Below are 16,130 nucleotides of genomic sequence, written 5' to 3' on the forward strand. Positions count from 1 at the left end.
AGAGAACAGCGGTAGTTTTTGTTTAAAAGACATTGAGAATGTGGATCATTTATTCTTTAACTGTGGAGTTATCAATACATTTTGAGAAGAGCATTGTTTTTGATATTCTTCTAAAATTGCTGCTCCAGTTCATTTGGATGTGAAAAACGTTTTATTCCAGGTGGTGAAAACTAATAGACCAGAAATTATAGTTCTTAATGTCACAAAGAAACTTTTTTTATTCACACAATAAATAAAATCTAAAGACCAAATCACTTTTTAATACTTTTCACAAAGAGCTCTGTTTTTATTTTCAGTCACTTGATTTTAAAGAAAAATGGCTTGAAATTACTTTGATTTGTTAATAAATATAAACGTAATGAGAACCCCTAACAAAAGTTAAGCTGTCATTTTTTTATGTTTAAGTGTATTATTATGTTAAAAGTCTTATATCGTTGTTTTATATATGTTATGTTGGATAATTGTGGTTGTTGTCGTCGTTGCTGGTGACATTGCAATTCAATGTATTGTAACTCAATTGTAAATTAAGCCTTAAATAACATTTTCCCACATTAATGAGAACCTTGTGAGCGCCGCTTTTACTCCGGGCTCTTTTGTCCTATACGGTTGCCGTAGCGCTGACGTCACATTTCAGCGACAAGCAACAATGGTAAGTGAGCAAGCAGTTTTGTCTCCGGCTTGTTTCAATTTATTTATATACCCGTTTTAATTAAGGTTTTAGAAAAAAATGCTGCCACAAATAGTGATGTAAATGAAAATATTTTATATAAAGGTAGTTTGTTGACCCCCAAGTATATTACGAGAAGTAAAAGAAAAGCACAAATGAGGTCCGTATCTGCTGCTAGCTGAGGGCTAACGAACGAGGTTTTCTTGGTCGTAATCGTTTTTTATGGTTAATTTACTAAGAAAATCTTTTAACGTTGAAATATTTCTTCTGTTCAACCTTTTGTAGAGTAAATAGTTGTTGTCGTTCAGAATTTAGATAGGAGCCTGCAGGAAGTAGTGATACGAGTCATATCATGCTAGTAATTTATCAAAATTATATATTATTGATAATAAATACAGTATTTGAAAGTACGTTTTAACATTTTACAATGTTGATAGTACCTTGGGTATTAGATCATGTTTTAAGCTTGTTTCTGTATTTTTAGTATCAATTAACACATTAAAACTTAGTCACCTCCGTTTCAAGTTTAATTTGTTTTGGTCCTGATTAGGAGAATAGTAAATTTTTGAATTGTGTCTGAAACTGACTACATCTTTTGGCAGTATGGTTTTAAAATGGACATTACATTCTGCTTTAAGTGGCTTAAAAGCTTTAAAAAGTCTAAAAATTGAAGCGTAAAAGCCTGTAGGAACCCCGACACAGGTAAAAGTAAATTTACTAATTTTTTTGTCTGATTTATTGATTGATGTTTGATTTATTTCAAGGGTCAAAGTCAGAGTGGAGGCCATGGACCGGGAGGTGGAAAGAAGGATGACAAGGTAAGATCGCTGATGATTATTTATTTAAACAGGAAAAGGAAATCAAAACAAATATCGAAGGGATTGACACCCTACAATGGTTTAAAAAAATGTGCTCATTTCAGTATAGATGCTTTAAAAAACAGATAAGAAGAGACTGTTGGTGCTGAGCAACTCTGCCCGCTCTTCCCTTTTTTGTTTTATTTTTTATTTTTTGCAGAGAGCAGGGAGCTTGTTTTCTTCCTAGAATATTTTGAATGTCAATCCTTTGGAATGACATGTTTTTGTTTGCTCCTGATTCACAAAAAAAATTGACAAAGAAATACTCAGAATTGCTGTTTTAAGGTTAATCTTTTTTTATATATGTTGTTCATTATCAGAAAAATGCTAAAAGAGCACATTAAAAACACCAAAAACAGGATTTTTATTGGAGTGTCTTTAAAAGGAGGCAGGATTAGAGGAATTAGTTACTTATCTCAAATCAAATGAAAACGTTTGTAATGTTGTCTGAATTTACTTTTTGTTCTTTTATCTGCTGTGTAGACCTCTGTCAAAGCAATAGTTTTTAACACTTTTTGTTTCTCTGACAGTTTTTGATGTTAAAATTTAGAACTTGTTAATGAAAGCATCACTTTTTTGTTTGAATCATCTGAAGACAGTTTTTAATCCCTAATTATTGCTTTTGGAATGAAAATTTGAAAAATAAATCCCATTTAATCAAAGCTAATCATGGACTTCTGAATTCAAACTGATTCATTGGGCTTGTTATTTATAATTATTAAAGAATTACCGTAGAGAATTTAAACAATGTTTGCTGTTTTTCTCAATTATTAAAGGATAAGAAAAAGAAATACGAGCCTCCAATTCCCACCAGAGTTGGAAAGAGAAAGAAGAAGACTAAAGGACCTGATGCTGCAAGCAAACTACCACTGGGTAAGGAAGGAAGCTAAAAGAAGTTTGGTCTGATTTTTTTATTTTTAGAATAATCTTAGATTAGATAAACTTGTGGAACTGCAGAGAACTTTGAGGGCTTGTAGTAGACATGTTGGTAACTCGTGGAGAAACTCTTATATGAGCACCACTCTTTTTGATTTGCTGCTTTAAGAGTAAATATAACGTCTGGAGTTGCGTTCTGAAGTTTTGCTGTATTTATGAGCTGCTGACATTTTTCGTTTGCAACTTTCAGTAACACCTCACACCCAGTGCCGCCTGAAGCTGCTAAAACAGGAGCGCATTAAAGACTACCTGCTGATGGAGGAGGAGTTCATCAGGAACCAGGAGCAGATGAAGCCCTTAGAGGAGAAGCAGGAGGTCCGCCTTAGAGCCTGACGGCTTCCACTCTTCTGCTTCATGCTTTAGACAAATACCAGCCTCTGCTTTCTTTTCTTCTGAAAACAGGAGGAGAGGTCGAAGGTGGACGACCTGCGGGGAACCCCCATGTCCGTCGGCACTCTGGAGGAAATCATAGACGACAACCACGCCATCGTCTCCACCTCAGTGGGGTCCGAGCACTACGTCAGCATCCTGTCCTTCGTCGATAAAGATCTGCTGGAGCCGGGCTGTTCGGTCCTGCTCAACCACAAGGTAACTTTATCGACGAGAACAAGAGGAAAAAACAGAAACGAGGGCAGTTTTAAACGGCTTGATTGTCGGATCGTCTTAGGTTCATGCTGTGATCGGAGTTCTGATGGACGACACCGACCCGTTGGTGACCGTGATGAAGGTGGAGAAAGCCCCACAGGAAACCTATGCGGACATAGGAGGACTGGACAACCAGATCCAGGAAATTAAGGTACATCCGAGTCTGTGAGCAGAACCTGAAACTAGTCCAGGTCTGATCATGTGATCAGAAATCAAACTTTCTCATATAACTAATTATCTTATTTTTTTAGTTAAAATTCTTTTTTTTGTGTGTAAAGTTGCACTATTTTTTATGTTCAAACTATTTCACAGAAGTGAGCATGAAAAAAGGTGAATAAAATAAAAATCTGGGTCAGCTTGTTTTTGTTTCTTAAAATGTGTTCATTTTTTTAAAATCTGTTACTATCAGATCGGTACTCGTATCGGCAGATACTCAAAATCAAATGACTCAGAAAAGCCTGATCTGACCTACCCGAGACGGTCCTGCTGATGTTCCTGTGTTTGGGTTTCAACAGGAGTCGGTGGAGTTGCCCCTCACCCACCCGGAGTATTACGAGGAGATGGGCATCAAACCTCCCAAAGGGGTGATCTTATACGGGCCCCCCGGCACAGGCGAGTCCTTTCAGTCCTTTCTACAGGCTAGTTTAGCAGCTTTTGGGTAGATCACCTTCACATAATATTCTTCCAATGGTTTTGCTCTTTTTGCACACAATCAGTAACTGTTGTCATATTTAATTATCATTTAATTTATTGAAAAAATCTAAACCTTTTTGTTGGTGGTTTTTATCATTTATGAGGCTGCAGGGAGGATTTTATCCACAGAAACCATTTTTATTTGCCTTTTTTACATTCTTATTAATCAAGCAATAATCAGAGTAAATAAAAGCGCAGAAACAGAAGCGATGAGGAGGAGGTATTGCAGAAGACAAACACAGACGATGGAATACTTCAGGTTTGATCAACATTCGTGGTTGGCGTCCCCAATTTCCTTCCCTGTTTTTCAGAGCTCAGATCAGGGAGTTTGTGGTCCGCCTAAAGTGATTTCTACATCACAAATAAATTATTTTTCAAATGGAAATTCTGCTGATTCACATTGATTTGAATAAATAAATGTATCTTATTTTTCTTTATATACATCCATAATGAGAAAAACTCCACAAGAATGTGTTAAAATTTCAATAACCACCATTTTCATCCGAGTGAGTCTTTTAAAGTATTCCAATCTCCTTGGTTTTTCAAATTCCAGGTAAGACGCTGCTCGCCAAGGCGGTCGCCAACCAGACATCGGCCACATTCCTGCGCGTTGTGGGCTCAGAATTGATCCAGAAGTATCTGGGAGACGGGCCTAAGCTGGTGCGCGAGCTCTTCAGGGTGGCGGAGGAGCACGCCCCCTCCATCGTCTTCATCGACGAGATCGACGCCATCGGCACCAAGAGGTAGAGCATGAAGCAGTCCTCAGAAGGGAGGACTTCCCTAAATGAAGGAACCTTCAAGCTTTTCTCCTGCAGCAGCTCAGACTGTCATGGAAACCCGCTCTGCGTCCTGCAGGTACGACTCGAACTCCGGAGGAGAGCGGGAGATCCAGAGGACTATGCTGGAGCTGCTCAACCAGCTGGACGGCTTCGACTCGCGGGGCGACGTGAAAGTCATCATGGCCACCAACCGCATAGAAACTCTGGACCCGGCCCTCATCAGACCCGGTCAGTGGCTCTCCGATCAGCGCAGATCCTGCAGGATCCGCCTCCGATCCCCCCCACATGCCTGCAGTGCTGTAAATCAGAGGAAACGGCTGCTGAGTCATGGCAGGCGGTGGAAATTGAAAAGTCTGCCTTTGGAAGAGAGTATTTATGACATCTATGTGGCTTTAACCTTTACACACTAAACCAGATTTTCCTCTCAGCTTTATCCAGTATTGTTCCCTCAGACAGGAACATGTCATTCATTTCACTGTTTGAAGCAAAAGCAGCGTCAGGCGATCAATACGTAGACAAACCCTGGCAGAAACCTGCTCTTAAATAAAGTGAACTCACTCCAGTTCGTTTATCAGCTTCAGTGTCTGAGCTGGAGAGAATGTCATCAGTTTTTTTTTTTTTTTGTCGACTCTGCTGCTCAGGGAGAATCGACCGGAAAATCGAGTTCCCGTTGCCAGACGAGAAGACCAAAAGAAGGATCTTCCAGATTCATACCAGTCGAATGACTGTGGCTGATGACGTCACCCTGGATGACCTGATTCTGGCAAAGGACGACCTATCAGGAGCCGATATTAAGGTGAGGAAATAGACTTTTTTTTTTTTTAAATATACCTAAGTCAACAACAAAAAAAGACTTAATTTTAAGAATTGTTAATGTTAAAATCCAATTCCGATCATCTTTGGATCTATTTTTAAGCATTCCCGGTGGTTTTTAATTATGATGATGCTGTTTTTAGCAAAAATCAGTTGTTTTTTAGGACATAGTTTCTGCAGAGCAGCAGAAATTCTTTAGAAATTCCCCTTGTGAGTTTTGGGCGTAGCAACCCCGGCCCCCTTCCCGTCACTTATAACCGAGAGCTCTCCGTTAATGTGCTCTCCTGCTAGCTTATAGCTCCTCACACCCACAACTGAACACAAAAGTAGACAGCACTGTTGAAGTGGACCTCCAGGTCTATATGTTTACTGCCCTCTTGTGGAAGTTAACGGAATAACACCTTGATACTTCTTTCAACACAACTTCAACCCTTAACTTTTATTGTTTTTTAATCGCTTTACTCTAACAAACATAAACAAGTTTGTTTTTTTCATCCTTTTAAAAACCTTCTCATCTTTTAACCCCTTCAGGCCATCTGCACAGAGGCGGGCCTCATGGCTCTGCGCGAGCGCCGCATGAAAGTCACCAACGAGGATTTCAAGAAATCCAAGGAGAACGTCCTTTACAAGAAGCAGGAGGGCACGCCCGAGGGGCTTTACCTGTAACCCCCTTTCGTCTCCCCACACCCCCTCGATGCAGAGTTTTGATATATTTTGCGCTTGTCGTGTCTGGAAATTCCCCTTCTGTTACCGTTATGTGTTAAAACAGTAAATAAACATTCAAATATCTCCAATCTGGGTTGCTCCTTTTGATTTTTATGTCTAATAAATGGGGATGAATGATTCCCAAATACATGGACGACAGTTTGGTCTTATCTGCCAGGAGATTTCTAATTAAATAATCAAATATTAACCTTTTTTTAATTTATTTTTTGTTGAAAGTCAAGCCTGCGAGTGGTGCAGATGCAGCCGAGCTGCTGCTGCTGCAGTCGTATATTTGGAGATTGGCAGCGTTGATTTAATTACTCGTGATGTGGAACCGCGTGTAAGTCAGCAGAAAGTGGCCCCCATGCAGCAGGGCTTTGACCAAGTAAAAAAAAAAAAAAAGATGAAGCTGCTGTACTGCAGCGCTTTGCAAACCCCCAGATAATAAATCAGTAACACATCAAAATCTCAGCGAATGCATCGCAGTAAAACACAGAAAACATTTAATTTCAATGTAAAACATTAGGGTTCGAGGACAGTTGGAGGACTGCTTTGACTTAAACAGATTTGGGAGAAATATTGGGGTCTAATAGGAGTTGATTAAATGTGCAGGAAAAAGTTTTGGACTCAAACTTATAGATTTTCTTTGTAGGAAGCTACACAAAAACAAATAAAAATACACAGAACTGGGTAAAGTTTCATAAAGTTTTTTGTTTCTTAATATTTTTTTGTCCAATAAGATTATCTAAATTTTAAGTAACTTCCCCAACTTTTTTTTCAATTTTTTCTCCATTTATTTTGATTTCCATTTTAAATGTTGACAATTACCAAACTTCTTACTTTTATTTACTAAAATGCTAGAAAAATATTTTCTAAGTAATTTTATTGAAAATATTTATTTTGTCAATTTAAAAAAATACAAAAAACGATGAAATTCCTTTAAAAAAATTCAAGAACTTTGACTAAGTCATGAATTCCAGTTCTGTCCAGTAGGTGTCGCTTTTGCCAGGTTTAAAAAGCGGCGTGCTTTTGGGGGCTTATTTATGACCATTTTTACGCCAAATTCTGCGTCGTCATGGCGTGGATCCCGAGATACTGCATTTTGACTGTCACATGCTGCTACTATAAGTAAATAATCCCACACATAAGTAAAGCAAAACCATCTTTTCCTGGAGTTAACTTCACGCCGGCATAACTAGCCTTTATGGTGGCCAATAGCAGATGTGCGCACCTCCCTTATCGAGCCTATCAAACATTCGCCGGGCGCCTGTCACATTTCCCTTCGTCTTGACAGACCCAATAAATAAACATGTTAAAATTAACACCCGTGTTTGAGCGCGGCGCTGAGAGTTTGTTGACTATAAGTTCCATGGATTTATATATTACGTTTCCATCAATTGCCACAGCCTGGTGCATTGCAGGTCCAGTCTAGCCAATCAACACGCTCGACACATCCAGTATAATATTGCAGGTCCGCAGTGGCCAATCAGAAGCGCCATCACACACGAGCATCACAATCTCGCCTGTGTGCCTCGCCTGGCTTCCTCAACTTGACGTATCCTTCCGCGAGCAAACTAGCGCCTTTTTCCAGGAAACTGCACTTCCCTATTAAAAAAAACTGCTTCCTACTGAAGTATTTGTATTGTTTTACTTCCAAGATTATCTTATTTAAATGTTTTCATTTTAATTTAAAAGCTAACAGTTTACTTTTTGAATTACCATCATTAGCCATCATTTTACAGACATACAAACAAATCAAAGCAATATATCAGTTTACTTATGAGATTATGTTTATTCTAATGAATAGTTTAGTAATAATACTTATTTATGAGCTACTTTATTGTTCCTGGAGGCCTTTAATAGACATGTGAAATAAGAATGACAAGAATTCAAATAAAATTTGATATTTTGTGCCCATTTTATAACTTAAAGCTAGTTTTATTGTTACATTTAAATGCTAAGAACCTTAAAAATCAGTTTTGGTTGAAGTTGATAATATAAACTCTTTTCAAACAATATTATAAATAATTTATAGCCTTCAATCCCCAGTCCTGCAGTGCAGACGTGTGCTACAGGCCGTCCTGCAGCAACGTCTAAGCACCTGAAATGAGGAAGTGAGTGATAAGTGCTAGCGTGGCGGAGGGATACACAGACGATCCCTGCTGCTCGCTACGGCCGATATACACACTCCAAACCCGCCAGTGGAGCTCCATCTAAGGACCGAGCGAACGCAGAGTCTGCCCGCACAGACCAACAAGCACAGAACCCGTCTGAGATGGTACGTATGGCCGTTCCATGTCGGAACCTGCTAATTTGTTGTAATTATCGGGGTATGTTTGTTAAAAGGGAAAACGTACCGGGGCTTATTTTTCTTCTTCTTCTTCTGCTAAAATGTCGGTATTTGCTGTTCTTTCATTGATTCCGCTTATTACCGGGCAGACACGAGACGGAAAAAACCCGCGAGGCGCTGTTTTACAAACGTAGCAACGACATTTATTACATTTTTGTGTTTATTTGTTCATTTTTAGAACTATTTCTTAGATTAAATGTTTGGTAAATTGTCAAAGCTGTGGGCTGAACGGCTGGATGGGATCAGGTAGCTCCTTCATGGCTGCAGCTCGAATTTAAAACCTGGACCCAGATAGACGCTAGCGGAATAGCTAGCAAGCTATTTTGGGTTATTACTGCATTATTCTGCGTTTCTGGAAAGGCGCAGGCGTGGTGGGAAGCATGGGTGGAAGCTGGACGGGGGGAACGTCCGCGTTTTTTCTTTTTTCTTTTTCCCTTTTCATTTTTTTCTGTCTACAAACACGCGCGTGCGTGGCGCGAGGCTTTCCGGCGTTTGGGTTCCCCATTGGTGGGGCTTGCACCATTCTTTCCCCCCCTCCTGTTTGAGCGGTTCCGCAGCGGAAGCGAACCATTTCTGTCCCGGAAGGCTGCCCGACTCTCCCGGCTGCCGCGCGGGCTCCAGGAGGCGGGGACGGGACGCCTTCCCCTGCAGCCTGGCAGGAGTTTATCGCGGGCTGGCTTATCCATGTGTGTTATGTGGGCTGATTTGGTTGCCTCCTTGCAAATTTTCGATGTTATGCAAATGCAGCACCCAGTGTGAGTTTACCCAAGAAGCCTTTCTCTTATTTTTAGCAGTTAAATCCTGCATGTAGACATAACACCATTTATTTTCAACAGAAAATTATGTATATATAAATTTGTAGACTTTAGTGATCTTGAGTGCAGAGATGGACAGGCTCCAGCAGCCTTATCACCCCCCCTCTTCTGTCGCGATCAGATATCCCTCATATGGTATCAAACTACAATTCAGTTTCAGGTTGCAGCTCTGTAATTGGAGTGTTAAGTTGAATTGTTGTGGCTTTGCACACGTTATTTTACAAAAAAAAAAAAAAAAAAAGATAAACTCCTTATCAGCTGCAATGAACCCACTCAGATACCCCCTTCCAATTGATATGGAAGCTTCTTATAAGTGGCGGGAGCAACCCAGATCCCGTTCCTGCTCGTGTGTTTTGTAAATGGAAGCACACCTGATCCGCCCGAGCTGAATAATGAATACTCTGAGGCGACGCTTTAGAGTCTCGGGGAGATAAAAATCTCCTCTCTATGTGGCGCACCACTATCACCACCAGCTGCAGCCATATGGTGGAGTAGCTCGGACGCTGCGATTGTTTACCCCAAAGCCCTCAGACGGAGGAAAAAGGCGTCCAACTCTCCGCAGAGCCCCCACAGTGAGGAAGCACGTGTCCTGCATCCACACCTTGGTGAACACAAACCAAATGTTTGTGTGTCAAATCAGCAACACACAAAAAAAGCCCATTAAACATTGATAAAATGCTGTTAAATGAGAAGGTCGGCCTCATCTGGGATCCTTTAACTCATTAAAATAAGCGTGAACAGGGGAAGACTCGTTAAAAGGGATATGTCGTCAAGTGAGAGCGAAATACACCCCCGATTAGCCTCCTGGCTGCCAAAGAGCTCAGGCCTTCTGTCTGGGAATCGGCGGATCTGTCCAACAGTCGGTGGACCACCTCCAGCAGAGCTTCACACGACGCTACAAGCTGCTGTTTGAACTGAAGCTGGGAGCAGTGAATCACAGGGAGTTCCCTCTATAACAGCAGGCTTCTTTAAGGTGGAAAAAACAAACTCCAGTAGGGGAAAAGATGAGCCTGTCTCTGCGGTGCTGCAGCTAGTCAAGGCCCCAAATTGTTGGGTCCAAGCCAGGGGAGGATCCATCGCCCTGAGTCACCAAAGAGGAAGGTTTGAGAGGCAGGGAGAATGTTACCTTGAGTAGCCTGAGTCGACCACAAAAGGAGCCTTTTCTGTTTGGGGAAACCTAAAGGTCAGCTTTCACTGTTTTTGTGTGGCGATCTTCTAAATCCACTCTGAAGCAATCTAGCCCTTATGCAACAAATTCAATTTGCTGGCTTGATTTCCAAACTGGAGACGGCCTCGCCTGCAGACACTCATGAGAGTCGGGGCGGCGCAGTCACGGGATGCAGAGGCCGCCGTGTTGTTAATGTGTGCTGGGCTGCATCCAGATAAGCATGAAGCAGGAGGAGCTCACTCTGAGGCCTGTGAGCGGATCGGAACCTCCATTTTTATTCTGGAGTCTGGAAGTGGGAGGGTGTCAGTGGGAGGATGTACTCGCTCAAGGTGTGCGCTTGAAAGCCAAGTTTTTTTTCATAGATATATTTAAACTACTTTGTACAGCGCTTGTTCCAAGTCACTGAAAGTGTGTGTGAGTCACTGAGCTGACAGCAGGGAAACTGAGCCGCGACCACCTCTGATGTGTCTCCATAAAGCCGCTCCTGGTGGCGTTGCAGGAGGCAGCCCGCCCTTGTATCCACGATGAGTAAGAACCATGAAACCACTCATCCAGCGGGCGCTTTCCGTCCTTTTTCCGCTAAGCTTATCTTTCCAGTGAAATGAACATTTCTGAAGTATTGATACTTAGAGCCAAGTCCTCCCATCGATTTTCAGCATCATTTATTGTTGGATTGTGTCCTGGGACCAAAAGACTAAACTAACACAATTGAGTGTGGTGGGATTCTTCTTAAAAGACATGGAGCCATTTAGGTCATAATATTAGTTGGGATTGTTACCCATTGTGCATTGTGACAGCCCAGCTGAAGTGATGACTCTGCACAGCCGACCTCCTGAACCTTTTATCAGCTGCTGGGCGGGGCTTACAAAGAATGCAATGACTAAACCTGTTATGCTTTTGATGTTGGGCTTGTTTGGGAACAGGTTTTTCTAACTTATCTCCTTTATTTTTTGTAGGCTGACCAGCTAACAGAGGAGCAGATTGCAGGTAAAAATGCCTCCTCTTTTACTGCTGTTTGGGAGATTGTTTACCAGTGGATTATCTCCGCCCCCCTCTGTGTCATTCAACGAACATGGAAGGTCATTACAGCTTCTTCCACATCACCAGAAATCAAGCATAACCCTCTAGAGGAGGATACGCCATGGAGGTCGTGACCTTTAAGTCTAAAAATGATAAACTATCATATCAAGCAAAAGCTGAGGTTGATGGATCTATTAATGTGGGTCAGTTTAAGAAGTGAAATTCTGAGTTTGAGCTCTGAGGTGGGATGTTGTAACATTTGTCTGTTGGTTCTCTGAGGAAATGAATTCATTCAAAATAATCTTTAAATTGTTGCATTTTTTGGAAATAAACAGCTTTTCAGTCCCACTCTGATCATCTTTTGATCTATTTTCAAATCGTTCTCAGTGGACTTTTAATTATGTTTTCAGCCAAAAGATGTTTAAAAAAAACAGTTTCTTTCAAGGAAGTAGTTTCTGCAGAGCGGTAGGAATTCATTAGAAATTTCAATTGAGTTGTGGGTGGGACTGTTGGCATGGAACAACCCCACCCGCTCTTCCCCTCCTGCTGAGTTTGGAGCAGGGACCTTGTGGTCAGTCCAGCGCATTTTCTACGTAACAAGTTAGCTGGATTTTTTTCCATCTGCTCCTGATTCACAACGATTTGAAGAGAGAAATGCTCAAAAAATGCTATTTTAATCTTAATTTTCTTGATATTTGTCCTCGGTCACCAGAAAATGCCACAAGAACATGTTAGAAATTCTATTTCAATTGGAGTGGGTTGCTGGCGGGAGTCCATACCCCCTCCAGCCTGAACAGGACCACTAATCAAAGCCACCTCCACAGGTGTCGGCTCCTGGTGTGGGTGTCGTCACAGGGGTGTAGCAGAAGCAGCAGCTACGGTTAAACAGACCCTTCAATCAGCCAAGCACAAATCAGATTACCTGAGGAGAGTCGGAGCTCTCACCTACACACATGTGTAGCTGTTCTGCTTTGCTTTTCATAGCCTCTCCTCCATGGAGGGAAGATGAAGGCTGGTGTGGTGGCTCCACCTAAGCTTACCTTAGATTGGATGAAACTCTCTGCTGGTTAATGATCTTCAACCCTTACAGCCCACTATTTTCTAGAAGTGTTTCATCCTGTATTGGGTGGGTGGGGTTGTCATTGGGTGGAGGCGGATTACACCCTGATTAGGACTCTAGTCCATCACATGCTCTAATAACTCTAAGCTGGAAATTGGACCAAACTGTGTGACTGCAGCCATTTGTTAGGATCAGTCCTTTATTTTTACATATACCAGCTTTTCTTTTGAAGGTTTTTGTTTTTTTAAGTCAGAGCAGATGAATTTCCAGACAAAACTTCAAATAATCAACGTGAAGCCCTGAAAGTTGTTCATAAATAAACCTTGTGGGAGTTTTCTTGTTGCAGTTTATTCTGTCAATCATCTCATACTGCTGATTAAATTGTTCTAAATCCATTTCTTAGCATCCCCTCTGATGGGTTAGTCTGCATGTTATCCTAGAAACCTGTTGACACAAAGGAAAGATTCTGTAAATATTGACTTTATCTGCTGCCTGGAGGTTTTTTTTGGCACCACCCCTGTTCTGGTGCAGATAAGACATCGATTGGCTGCGTTGTCCTGACATCAACCTTCTTTTTTTCTTCCATCCCTGCAGAGTTCAAGGAGGCCTTCTCCTTATTTGACAAGGATGGAGACGGCACCATCACCACCAAAGAGCTCGGCACCGTCATGAGGTCGCTGGGCCAGAACCCCACAGAGGCAGAGCTGCAGGACATGATCAATGAGGTGGATGCTGACGGTCAGTATGCGGGGACGTCTACCACCGATGCCAAAAACACGACGGTCGATTGCTAGTGCTGTGGAGGTTTCACAGATGACGAGAGAGGGGAATATTTAGGTTAATACGTCTGTTTTTAATCAACGGTGACCTCCACCCTTCACTGCAGGACGTAAGGACCGCCCCCTTCAATGCAGTTTGCTCTTAAACTATCAGAAATGGCGTGGGGCTGCTGTTCGTGCGTGTGGAGTTAAAACTATTGTTGCAAATGGGTTGAGGATTAGCTGCAGCATCCATTACTGCATCATCTCCTCAGCTTCCAACAGTGGCGTCGAGCGTCTCCACCAACTGTCTGATCAGTCATGTGACGCCTCCTTCTGTTTAGTCACGCGTGGAGCTGTTGATTTATTCTGTAAAAGGAGGACAGAAGGAGGCGGTCGCTTAAACCGACTGACCTTGAGGTCCAGAAGATGCCGGCTGTTAAAAGAGACCTTCCAGCGGTGCATTCTGGGCACACGGGAATTCGTAATGGGCCCACATTGATCAGGAGCAATCAATGCCCCCCCCTCCACGCTAACATGTCCTCAGTGCTCCCCAACAGCCACACTCGGCATCCTCCTCTTGTTCTGCCTCCTTTCGGCTGATGCAATCTAGGTCAGACAGCAGTGAAGCTAGTAATGGAAAATAAAAGTGGTTATATAAGCCCTCCCCCTGCACTCTGCACATCCAGTACCCACATCAGCGGCCGTGGCGTCAGCCGGCCCTTTCAGTCCAGCTTTATTAACAAACAGCAGAGGAGCCGGATGGATCATCTGATAGATCCAGAAACTCCTCTAACGTAGATCTGAACGCCAGGATGTTGAATTTCTGCTCCTCGGGGAGAAGAGAGGAGCACACGTGTGGAGACGCCTCAGCCTCTACAGTCATGTGTAACCATCTCCCACTCGCCTCACTCCTTCCATTCTCTCCTCCTCCGCCCACTCACTTCCTTCCTACCTCTTTTTCTTTTTTTCCTCTCTCTGTCTTTTTACCTCCCACCATTTTCTTTCTCTTCCCATCTGCCCTCTTTCCTCTCTTTCTTCCGTCCCTCCTCCTTGCAGCAGCATGTGTCGCCTCCTTTTCTGCTGGATGTCTCTTTCCGTTAGATAACAAGTCTTTAGATGGTTACCGCGGGCAACAGGATCACCATCTTTCCCCATCACATCATCCCATTCTGTCCCACAAACTCCCCTGCTCCGCCGGGCTTTATCCGCCTCTCCGAGCCTGGCGTTCTCATTGGTTAATCTGCACACAATCCCACCCTGTGGATAATCTGCTAAGCTCCTCCCCTCCTCTGTGCTTTATGGAAATCGACGGATCGATATCTGACAATGTTTTTGTTTTTGGATTTCCATAAATGGCTGTTCGGTTGCTTCAGTTTCTCCTCCTGCAGTGCAGCCGGCGAGCCGCTGAGCTCCTCATAGATCCGTCTGCCGTCAAGAGAGTCTGATCCGCTGCTAATCCTGTTTTGACAACAGCTACATGGATATTGATCCCTCCACATCCCATATGTGACCTTAGCAGCACAGCAGCTGCCGCCGCCACCACCTGAAACCACATCCAGCTCCTGGATCAAACAGAAACAGGAAGCGGCGTGTCCTACGTCTGTCCCGGTTTCTGACTGGACCGCCATGATTCATGCGGACCCCCCAGGCTGGATTAAATGTCCTAATTATGGACGACTGGCCAAGACCCCCGCCAGACATTTTCCCTGGGCTTCCCTGACGGGGGGTAGGAAACACACATCCGTACATGTGCCCTCCAACTGCTCCCAGCCTGTTTATCAGAGAAGGGGCGGGGCTTACACAATCAGTGTGATAATAAATGCATTTCACACTGAGAGGGGAGGAGGAGGGGCTCCAAATTAATATTTTAGGTCGACTCGTCTTCATCAGCAGAATGCGGCTTTTAAGCAATTGCAGTTTTTGTTGATTAAACACCGTCTCCCCCCATCTAGGTAATGGAACCATCGACTTTCCAGAGTTCCTGACTATGATGGCCAGAAAAATGAAGGACACTGACAGCGAGGAGGAGATCCGTGAGGCTTTCCGAGTATTCGACAAGGTAAGAAAACCTTTAAAACGTTGTTGTTTGCAGGCGGTGAGCCTCTTTTTATTTACTCATTTTATTTAACTTCCTTCGCCGTCTCTTCTCCAGGATGGAAATGGCTACATCAGTGCCGCCGAGCTCCGTCACGTCATGACAAACCTGGGGGAGAAGCTAACGGACGAAGAGGTGGACGAGATGATCAGAGAAGCAGATATTGACGGAGACGGACAGGTTAACTACGAAGGTAGGTTTTTTTTTTTTTTTTCTCCATTTCCTCGAGACATTTTGTAGAACACAGTGAAGGCGAGGAATCCTGAAAGTGTCCTACTTCATAGTGACAGTCTTTAATGTAATGTTATTCAAGAAAGAGGACAGTAATTAGGACATTTCTGCTCAGATTGTTTTTTTAAAGGAAAAGCTTTAAAAAATCAAAGCATTTATCAGCTGAGGCTGTGAACCTCCTGGTGACCTGACTGTCCTGTTCCTCTCCACAGAGTTTGTACAGATGATGACTGCAAAGTGAAGCTGGCCCGCCCCCACCTGCTCCCTCTTAGAAGAAAAGAAAAAAAAACAAAAACAAAAAAAAAAAGTTTTACTTACCTCTTCAAAAACAAATTTTCATTTATTCATACTGTTTCTGTACAGAAAACAATTGAATGTTGAAATAATAAAAAAAAACCTCCTACTGTCCACTCAGAAAAAAATGTACAAAAACGTCTGCATGAAAACGATGGTTAGTGATCCTGCCCCGCCCCCTCCGTCCTCCAACAGATCAGCTAAGCACCATTACTTGACAAAATAAAAGCAGGACCCTTCA

The 16,130-nt window shown here is 42.7% G+C and overlaps 2 protein-coding genes across 2 annotated transcripts; both read left to right on the forward strand.

The window, feature by feature from the left end:
- Positions 1-557: 557 nt before the first annotated feature.
- Positions 558-6,184, forward strand: LOC112157735 (26S proteasome regulatory subunit 4). Its single transcript, XM_024290685.2, has 11 exons — positions 558-649; positions 1,432-1,485; positions 2,301-2,397; positions 2,651-2,775; positions 2,863-3,048; positions 3,128-3,256; positions 3,621-3,717; positions 4,352-4,541; positions 4,654-4,805; positions 5,219-5,373; positions 5,922-6,184. The coding sequence occupies exons 1-11, from the start codon at positions 647-649 to the stop codon at positions 6,054-6,056; spliced, it is 1,323 nt and encodes a 440-aa protein (XP_024146453.1). The 5' UTR covers positions 558-646; the 3' UTR covers positions 6,057-6,184.
- Positions 6,185-8,218: 2,034 nt separating this feature from the next.
- Positions 8,219-15,908, forward strand: LOC112157736 (calmodulin-1). Its single transcript, XM_024290686.2, has 6 exons — positions 8,219-8,373; positions 11,385-11,415; positions 13,103-13,246; positions 15,222-15,328; positions 15,422-15,557; positions 15,808-15,908. Exons 1-6 carry the CDS (start codon positions 8,371-8,373, stop codon positions 15,834-15,836), a joined length of 450 nt encoding a protein of 149 aa, XP_024146454.1. The 5' UTR covers positions 8,219-8,370; the 3' UTR covers positions 15,837-15,908.
- Positions 15,909-16,130: the final 222 nt, after the last annotated feature.

Source organism: Oryzias melastigma, linkage group LG24 (genome assembly GCF_002922805.2).
Source record: "Oryzias melastigma strain HK-1 linkage group LG24, ASM292280v2, whole genome shotgun sequence".
Taxonomy (NCBI): domain Eukaryota; kingdom Metazoa; phylum Chordata; class Actinopteri; order Beloniformes; family Adrianichthyidae; genus Oryzias; species Oryzias melastigma.